This window comes from Camelina sativa, chromosome 3 (genome assembly GCF_000633955.1).
Source record: "Camelina sativa cultivar DH55 chromosome 3, Cs, whole genome shotgun sequence".
Taxonomy (NCBI): Eukaryota; Viridiplantae; Streptophyta; class Magnoliopsida; order Brassicales; family Brassicaceae; genus Camelina; species Camelina sativa.
The window spans coordinates 21,683,516-21,693,838 of NC_025687.1; the positions used below are offsets into that span (position 1 = coordinate 21,683,516).

Genomic DNA, 10,323 nt, shown 5'->3' on the forward strand with positions numbered 1-10,323 from the left:
GTAAATCTTGAGCACCACGCCATAATAGTATTCAGATAGTGTTGTAAGCGAGGATTTGTCATCTTATTATTGAGTAATCTGGTAATGGTGGAGTTGTCACCTTCGAAGTCTACAACACGATATCCTAACCCCCATGATGATTGAATTGCCCATATGAGTGATGTACATTCAGATTCTTCAATGGTAGCTCGTCCTTGGAATTTTCCCATTCCTGCTTCAAGAAAAGCACCAGTTGTAGTACGGAGGATCCATCCAAGACCTGAATTGCGATCTCCGTCATGGTGGGAGGCATCATAGTTACATTTAACCCATCTTTGGTCTGGTGGAGTCCATTTTGTACCTTGTGATCTGGCTCTGTGAACCTCATGTCCTTCGTCTGATTGTGGAGACGTATTGGTAATCCATTCCTCTACATCAGAAAGTATTTGCGTGCTGATGACGTTTTGGTCCATCATTTTGTGGTTGAAAACCAGATTGTTACGACTCTTCCATAAGTACCACAACAACCAGAACGGAGCATAACTACTAATTTGAGGGAGGCTATGGTCCTGATGGATGTTGAAGAGGTACCTGAGTTTGTTATCTACTGCAATAGCCGGATCTGATAGCATTGTGGTAGAGATTCCTAGTGTTCTCCAGATCGCAATAGAATTAGTGCATGAGAAGAATAGGTGTTCACTCGTTTCCAGTTCCGTACAGCAGATGGAGCAGTACGGGATGACATGAATGTTTCTGCGTCTTAGGTTATCAGCAACGCCTAAAGCTCTTGAAGCCATTCTCCAAAGAAAATGCTTAAGTTTTGGACTAATATCCAATTTCCAGATGTTAGCAGCAATATCTGGCGTAGTAGCTAGTGGAGCTTGAGGTGTATCTTCAGTTCTTGTCATAGTTAGGGCCTGCCAATAACCAGATTTCACTTTGTACTGACCATCCGTTGTGAGATTCCAGAGATAATTGTCTGACTCATCAGTCTGAGGGAGATATATCTTCCGTATAAGATAATGATCACTCGGATCAATATATGCGGCTAGCTTAATCTCGTCCCATTGTTTGGTGTGTTGATCTATCAGTAGTTGCACTGGTAGCTCAGAACTATGCTCATTGAGGACAGTCGGAGGGCGTGGGGGCGAGGTTGGTAACCAGGGGTCGACACCCATCCTTGTTCTTTGACCATTACCGATGGTATATTGGATTCTTGTGGCTAGTAACTCACACCCAAAACGGAGGGAATTCTATCCATAAGAAGGCTTATGACCCTTTGAAGCATTAAAAATGTCTGTGTCCCGAAAGTATCTAGCCTTGAGAAGACGGTATAGCAAGCTCTCCGGTCTCTTGATGATTTTCCAAATATGATTAGCCAGAAGTGCTTGATTGAATAGATGAAAGTCACGAAATCCTAGTCCACCATCTTTCTTTGTTGAGAGAAGTTTTTTCCAAGCCACCCACGAGATCTTCCTTTTATCTTTTGTTGAGCCCCACTAGAAGTTTGCTACTAGACTATCCAGTTCTGAGCATAATTCTAAGGGTAGTTGGAAACAATTCATTGAAAATACTGGCATTGCATATGGTACAGCCTTAATAAGAGTTTCTTTGCCTGCAGGTAATAAGAACTTGGTTTGCCATCCACCAGTCTTTCTTGTTACTTGTGTGTGAATATATTGCAACATCTCTTTCTTTTTCCTGCCAAATTGCTCTGGTAATCCTAGATATTTGCCACCTCCTCCAACATTTGGGATATGCAGTTTCTGTTTGATGCTCTCTCGAGTATGTTGATAAACTCTGTTCCCAAAGGTAATCGACGATTTGTCGAAATTGATGATCTGACCTGAAGCTTCTCCATACTCTTTGAATATTTCCAGAAGATTAGAACTATTTTTGTGGTCCGCTTTAATGAAGAAAAGAGAGTCATCAGCAAACAATAGATGTGAAACTCTAGGTCCCCCATTACTGATTTGAATACCCTGGATACGACCTTCTCGCATTGCCTCACTCATTAGAGAGCTTAGTACATCAGCACACAGTATAAACAGAGCCGGTGATAATGGATCACCTTGACGTAAACCTCGACTTGGAGAGAAAAATCCGTATGGACTACCATTAACGAGTACTGAAAAAGTTACCGACTGTACACAGTTCATTATCCATTTGATCCAAGTAGAAGCGAATCCTTTCTTAACCATAACATCTTCAAGAAACCGCCATTCAATCCGATCATAAGCTTTGCTTATGTCTGTTTTAACCGCCATATATGAATTCGCACAGCGTTTCCGAACTTTCAAAGAGTGTAATATCTCATGGGCGATCATAATGTTATCAGTTATGTAGCGACCAGGGATAAAAGCAACCTGACTTTCAGAGACAACAACTGGTAGTACTGCCTTTAAGCGTTTCGTAAGGATCTTTGAGACGATCTTATAAGTGACATTGCAGAGACTGATGGGCCGTAAGTCTTTCATTGTCTTTGGTTCAGTCACCTTTGGAATAAGGCACAAATTAGTATGGTTCCACTTCTCCTGAATTACTCCAGTTTCAAAGAAAGATTTCACTGCTAGTAAGATTGATGGTCCGACAGTCTCCCAAAATTGTTGGTAAAAAGCCGCATTAAATCCATCCGGTCCGGGAGCCTTTGTTTTACCAATGGAAAACAACGCAGTTTAAATCTCCAAGATAGATATCTCCTTTGTTAAGCCTTCATTCATTTCATTCGTGACTACACGATGTATATTACGGAGGACATGGGGATTGAGAGTCTGACTTTGACTGGTGAATAAATCCTGAAAATAACCAGTTGCTTCTGAGGCAATATCCTTATTACCGTAAACCTGTATCCCATTGGAGTCTTGTATTGAAGTAAGTCGATTCCTTGCTATTCTGTTTTTCGTTGAGGCGTGAAAGAACCTTGTATTGCGATCTCCATGGTTCAACCATAAGTTACGGCTTTTTAAATGCCAATATTTTTCCTCATCTTTATATGCCTTGGTCAAAGATCTGCGGAGTTCATGAAGTTGAGCTGTTGAAACTGATGCATCTGTGTGAGCATCGCCAATTTCCTGGGTGAGCTCTTTAATACGAAGAGCAGAGTTGGTACCATGAGTTCGTTTCCAAGCAGAAATTTCTCGTCGACAATTCTGAATGCGCTCATACAGAGTGATATCATACGAAGTCAATCCATTCCAGCTCTCCTTAACAACATTTTCGAAGTCTGGATGTTGACATAGTCTTGTATCAAATTGAAATGGCTTGAACCCACTGTCTGTAGTACGCTTTATTTTGATGATAGCAGGGCGGTGATCAGATTCTATCATTTCGAGATAGATAACTTCAGAAGCATGGTAAGTTGCCTTCCACTGATCATTTGCCATTGCACGATCTAGCTAACACTGGACTGTGTGTTTACGTCTTTTACCAGACCAAGTCATATTGTTTCCTTTGAAGGGAAGATCAGAAACTTTGCACGCCTTTACCATGTTCTGAAAATCTACAAGACTCCAATTTTCACAAACAGGGCCTCCACGTTTTTCATTGGAGTGTAATATTTCATTGAATTCTCCACACATTAACCATTCTCCATGTCTAGTAACAGAAATTCTTTGTAAGCGTTCCCATAATATATGTCTTAGTTTGCGAGTCGGATGGCCATAAACACAAGAGAAGTAGAAAGAAACTTCTTTATTATTGATTTTGCAATCGATTAGTCGGTCGTTTGCATCATAGAAACAAACTGAAACAGAGTTCTTCCAAAGTAAAGCTAAACCACCCCTGTCCCCAACGGAGAAACACACTTAACATTATCATAACCCAATTGAACAGCAACATCCCGAACAACATCATCGGGATTCTTGGTCTCGACTAGAAAGAGTAAGTCTGGGGAATACGTAGACTTTATTCCCTTTAGGCGTCGAACTACCAGGGACCCTTTCAAGCCCCGACAGTTCCAAAACGCTGTATTCATGGCGCCTCCGGTGGCTTATGGCCCACTGTACCATCACTGTTAGTTGTTGGGTTAATCGGAGTCACTCTCCCTAGTCCTTGTGTTGCTTGTGCGGATGTCTCCTGTGGTTGAAACAAGTTGCGAACCTCATACACTTCTGACTGACGAATGTTACGCTTAGAAAAGCATTGTTGAGTATCATCTGTAGCATAAGCGTGTCGCATATCACAGCAAAGTAGAGGCCAAGTAACGTAGTTTGCAGAAGTTGAGGCCTCTGTTTCCCTCTTCTTAGGTGCATTCGGATTCCCATCTTCAGGCTTGTCTTGTGTAGTCTGTCGAAACGGTGCAGGTTGTTGCATTTCAGGATTGTCTGCAGGGCCATCAGGATTGTAGTCAATGTCATCATCATCATCCTCCGGTGGTGGTGGCGGAGGAGGGTTATTCCCATTCGGACAATCAGATGCATCATGAGTCATTAGACCGCAGATAGAACAAAAGTTTCGGAGTTTTTCATACCGAAACTTCAGAACACAGGTCCTATCCCCAAACTGGAATTGTCTCTGGAACCGCAGAGGGGTATCAACATTCCACATGAGGCGTATACGAACATAGTCCACCATCACAGCCGCATCTCCGCCGTAGTCAGTTTCCATGAATTGGCCTAGTGTTTCGCCAATAAAAGTCACCATACATAGGGTGAGATAATGAGTAGGAATTCCTCTAATCTGGATCCAGAACGGGATTGAATGAATCCCATCCTCCGCAATCGCTGGGTTCCATCTTTGGGTCACACACATCCAATCGTTAAACGACCAAGGGCCTCGCCGGAGAACTGCAGCCATGGATTCCTCCGAGTGAAACAAGAATTGAATTTTCTTGTTTTCNTGTCCCCAACGGAGAAACACACTTAACATTATCATAACCCAATTGAACAGCAACATCCCGAACAACATCATCGGGATTCTTGGTCTCGACTAGAAAGAGTAAGTCTGGGGAATACGTAGACTTTATTCCCTTTAGGCGTCGAACTACCAGGGACCCTTTCAAGCCCCGACAGTTCCAAAACGCTGTATTCATGGCGCCTCCGGTGGCTTATGGCCCACTGTACCATCACTGTTAGTTGTTGGGTTAATCGGAGTCACTCTCCCTAGTCCTTGTGTTGCTTGTGCGGATGTCTCCTGTGGTTGAAACAAGTTGCGAACCTCATACACTTCTGACTGACGAATGTTACGCTTAGAAAAGCATTGTTGAGTATCATCTGTAGCATAAGCGTGTCGCATATCACAGCAAAGTAGAGGCCAAGTAACGTAGTTTGCAGAAGTTGAGGCCTCTGTTTCCCTCTTCTTAGGTGCATTCGGATTCCCATCTTCAGGCTTGTCTTGTGTAGTCTGTCGAAACGGTGCAGGTTGTTGCATTTCAGGATTGTCTGCAGGGCCATCAGGATTGTAGTCAATGTCATCATCATCATCCTCCGGTGGTGGTGGCGGAGGAGGGTTATTCCCATTCGGACAATCAGATGCATCATGAGTCATTAGACCGCAGATAGAACAAAAGTTTCGGAGTTTTTCATACCGAAACTTCAGAACACAGGTCCTATCCCCAAACTGGAATTGTCTCTGGAACCGCAGAGGGGTATCAACATTCCACATGAGGCGTATACGAACATAGTCCACCATCACAGCCGCATCTCCGCCGTAGTCAGTTTCCATGAATTGGCCTAGTGTTTCGCCAATAAAAGTCACCATACATAGGGTGAGATAATGAGTAGGAATTCCTCTAATCTGGATCCAGAACGGGATTGAATGAATCCCATCCTCCGCAATCGCTGGGTTCCATCTTTGGGTCACACACATCCAATCGTTAAACGACCAAGGGCCTCGCCGGAGAACTGCAGCCATGGATTCCTCCGAGTGAAACAAGAATTGAATTTTCTTGTTTTCCATTATCCGTCCTGAAACTTCATCAGGGACGCCCCACAGCCGTGGTAATGTGCTCAGCATTGTACGGAGATTTTGCTTGCGAAGGTTGACTGGCTTCACAATTAGACTGAAGCAAGTCTCTTGGATCGCTTCTTCACACAAATCAACAGGGAGGGTGATCGCATCATCTTCGATTCCTAGGGCAATTTCTTGCATTTGTCGCCGGATCTTGTCCGCCATGATCAATAAGAACAAAGGAAAAGAGTAATTTTCACTCTGATCAACCTGACGGATCCAGAGAACAACGCAGGGTTTAAATAGGTTTGGGTAAAAGACGGTTATGGAAGTTGTAACCGTTTTACCGTTATCATCCCCTGAAAAAACCGCCGGTAACCGGCGATCAACGCTCATAAGTGAGAAAAGACGCGACGAATCGATGCAACTGTCGCGAGAGAGAGAGTATGACATATTTTATCACATCGCTTCGGATGTTTATTTTGAAGATATATAGGGGTGTTAAAATGGGTAAACCCGACCCATGCCCACGTGGGTTCGAGACTTTCGTGGACGGGTTCAACCCAACCCATTTATTATAATGAGTTGAATTTATATACCCAAATCCAATAATATAAAACCCAATGGCTAAATGGGTTATATGAGTTACCCATATATAAATAAAATAAAATAAAATAATTAATATAAAATCCATAACATATTATATAAAATAGAATTATAAAACTAACGAAAGTTTTCAAGCTTAAGAAAATAATATCAGATATTAAAATAGAAAAAGCATCCTAAAATCTTAAAGGCAAAAATCTTTAAAACCAAAATACAAAGTCATTATATTATATATATATTATTTTTGTTTTTTTCATTAACCCATGGATAATCCATAACCCTAATGAGTTTACCCCGTTAAACCCACAAACCCATTGGACGAACCCATCAATACCCATTTATTTATATGGGTATAAAAACTTAACCCATACCCATTAAAATAATAGACAAAACAGGGTAAACCCATGGGTTTCTACCCATTTTGACACCCCTTAAGATATAATATACCTGTGAATTTTTACTTTTTCCATTTGAAAAATTGTTTATTTAAAAGCGGTATTAAGAGGAAAACTGCAAAACTAAATAATGTAGACTTCCACAAGTTCTTGCAATCTTTCTTGAGGAGCTTTGCCACCAAAAAAATACTCGAACTTGTTAGGAGATCCATAAACATTTTAAACTCTCCTCCTGTTACATGTTCTAGGCTCTGCGAAATCCAAATTATGTCAATAATGACAAACAAGAAGAAGGCAAATGGAAGAAACAGAAGGACCTGTTTGATCAAATCTGTTATATGTCTTTCCATCTCCTCTTGAGGCTTTAAGAGGAAACACCTACATGTAAATTAATATAAATGACATACAATGAGTACAGGCTAATGAAATTACAAATTAAACCTCTCAAATGAAATGATTCTCATTGCTAATAAAATTTCGTACCCTTTGTAGTTTTAACTTTTGAATTCTTTTCTATTCTGATGACACTTGAGGAAGATATAGGATACGTTGCCTCAGATGAACTTATTGAGGTACATTGTTCATCACAGATTCAATATCTTAGCTAATCCATGAGGAACATTTTGTTTCCGCCTTCCTATGCATTTACTGTTATTGGTTTAATGTGGTCAGGTTACACCAAAAACGATTCGGTTGAGGAAAAGATGTCTAGACGTTAACAAGCTTAAATCCCGAGGAAACGAGCCAAAGAGTAAAGTTATATTCCACACTTGATTCTCCGGTTTTATTTTTAATAGAGGCTGTTTAGTTCTTTTCACAATCGTACGTAGAAATAGAGAGTTATTCAATATGTACGAGAAACATTTAGATTTATAGATTCGTAATAAGAAAATGAGCCCCGGATGTTGTATTATCAAAAGGTGACGTTTATGTATGTGGATCACGTCTCTTGATCCACATACATCAACGCGATTGGGGGTAAGTTGACCAAAAGACCCTATTGCTATTGTCACTCTTTGCGCCAAATTTATGACTAAACAGAGCTGTCTGATTATTTATAACTATGGTAGAAGTATTTATAAGGAGCTGTTACGTCTTAATTGGTCCATAAACTTCAGTATCAACTAAACAGAGCTGTCTAATTTTTTTCTACTATGCTACAATAATACGAATTACTTGTACGAGTCGGTTAAATCCTTTTACAAGAAACTTAAGTGTGACCTACGTACCTTGCTTATTCACATTACCACATCCCTTTTTCTTTACTTCAACCCCAATTCACGTACTTCTTGACTACTAGACGTGCTGACGTATAGTTTCGGGCCAAACTTCTTAAACAACCTATAGCGTCACTCGGCCCAAACAAAATTGAATAACTTATTAGAAATCATTGCTTCCTTTTTATTTCCTTCGTTCAGTCATTTGTGGCGGTTTATTTTTTTCCTTTTGTTGACAGATCTCATGTCAGACACTTTTTTATCCTATTCGGACATTTTTGGTACCTACCCCTGTCTGCATCCTTGCTATTTAATGCAAATCAGAAAGCAAGAGAAAGCTATAGGAAGAAGAGAATTAAAGACGGAGCTTCTCACGTACGACCATGGTTGGAAAGGACAACACTTTGCCGTTGCTTGACCCTCGTGATCCGCCGGAAATTAACGGAACCAAACCGGCGTCTAAAGTATGGGCCAAAGAGTTCGGCGAAGAGTCCAAGCGGCTTTGGGAGCTAGCGGGGCCGGCGATCTTTACAGCCATCAGTCAATACTCTCTCGGCGCACTCACTCAGACTTTCTCAGGTCGTCTCGGCGAACTCGAGCTCGCCGCCGTTTCAGTTGAGAACTCTGTCATCTCCGGTCTTGCCTTTGGTGTCATGGTATGTTACGTAACCCTTCATACGTGTCTTTTTGTTCTTGGTAATTTATATTCTGTTCCAATAAAGGCCACACAATCTAAAATCGATATTTTAGTGGATTAGCTTCTTTTATTCTATTCGTTAATATCAAAGTAGATCTTCCCATACATTTTAAATAGTTTCTTAATTTTGTTAAATATATATTTTTTTCTGATTGTAAGGGCTTAGTTAGTTTGGTGACAAAAAAGATAAGTTTAGGTTAAACTTAATTACAGGAAGGGTAAATTTGGAAAATAGGAGTTCCTTAATTTTACTAAAACTGACTTTTTACTCTTACGATATTTTGAAAGTACACCCACTTCCATAGAAATTTTATGAATATATACTTTTTTTTATTCAAATCTATTTGTAAAATATGTTTGGAACTTTGGATAGCGAAACAAGAAAACATGATTGTAACTGGAAAGTGGAAACTTGTGCCGAGGTTGGAGCCTTGGACCATCCCTTTTTCTTATCCTCTCCACTAGACACACTTCACTCCTTGTTACCACATGTTTTTTTGGTTTCTTTATTCTTCAACTTTGTGTTTTCCAGCCTATCACCAAAAATAATATAATAAAAATACCAAAATCTGTGAATTAATAGAGCTTACTCAATAATATGTACTTATTTATTTTCGTCTACATTTAGCAAATAAGATTGGTACTTTTCAAGTTTAGTTTACAAAAGATAGCAGTGAGACTTAACGTGTTTCAGGAAAGTATTAAAAAGTAAAAACTTACAGATAGTTAAAAAAAATTCATATTGAAAGTTCAACTGTTTTTAGTTCCCCAACTTTTTAGTATATCTAAAATAGAAAGGGCATGTTTTAGAGACTTGGTCTGTATCCAATTAACATAAATATAAATTCTGTTTAGTTATAAAACATTTTGAAAGAGTAGAAGATGAAAGACAAAAATTAAAATATGAGCGATAAGTTGCTTGTCATGAACCAGTTGCAATGTCACAGTATTTTTATCATTCCCGCCCTAATCACTTTAAGTTTTCTTATGGTAAAATCTAAGAGATCAACCAATACTAGCAAATTTAATATTGTGGTGATGGAAACTGGTTGCAGTTAGGGATGGGGAGTGCGTTGGAGACATTGTGTGGACAAGCATATGGCGCGGGACAGATTAGGATGATGGGAATATACATGCAGCGTTCTTGGGTCATTCTCTTTACCACTGCTTTGTGTTTGCTTCCCGTCTACATTTGGGCTCCTCCTATTCTTTCCTTCTTCGGCGAGGCTCCTAAGATCTCTAATGCCGCCGGTATCATTTTTTTTATTACTTTAGGCCAATTGGTTTTGAGTTGGAAGTTCACAGTTTCTAGATGCTTTAAAACTTTACAGGGAAATTCGCACTGTGGATGATTCCACAACTATTTGCGTATGCAGCCAACTTCCCGATACAGAAATTTTTGCAGTCACAGAGGAAAGTTCTTGTGATGGCTTGGATCTCTGGAGTGGTTTTGGTTATACACGCAGTTTTTAGCTGGCTCTTAATCCTTTACTTTAAGTGGGGACTTGTAGGTGCAGCCATCACTCTCAATACCTCGTGGTGG

At 40.2% G+C, this 10,323-nt stretch overlaps 2 protein-coding genes across 2 annotated transcripts in view; one reads left to right on the top strand and one right to left on the bottom strand.

The window, feature by feature from the left end:
- On the bottom strand, positions 59 to 1,157 carry LOC104779182. Its single transcript, XM_010503560.1, has 2 exons — positions 167 to 1,157; positions 59 to 78 (listed from the first exon to the last, which is right to left on the bottom strand). The coding sequence occupies exons 1-2, from the start codon at positions 1,155 to 1,157 to the stop codon at positions 59 to 61; spliced, it is 1,011 nt and encodes a 336-aa protein (XP_010501862.1).
- LOC104777679 (protein DETOXIFICATION 33-like) overlaps positions 8,293 to 10,323 on the top strand; it is a gene marked incomplete in the record, with an annotated part of 5,170 nt that continues 3,139 nt past the window's right edge. Inside the window, 2 exon segments of the mRNA XM_019243873.1 lie at positions 8,293 to 8,739; positions 9,836 to 10,029. Coding sequence (XP_019099418.1) covers positions 8,467 to 8,739; positions 9,836 to 10,029 — 467 coding nt within the window.

Excerpts from the sequence above, each read along its gene's own strand:
- LOC104779182 (XM_010503560.1), bottom strand. The coding sequence starts at position 1,157 with ATGGGTGTCGACCCCTGGTTACCAACCTCGCCCCCACGCCCTCCGACT. Across the intron at positions 79-166 it reads TACCATTGAAGAATCTGAAT|ATTACTCAATAATAAGATGA; the intron begins GTACATCACTCA and ends CACCATTACCAG.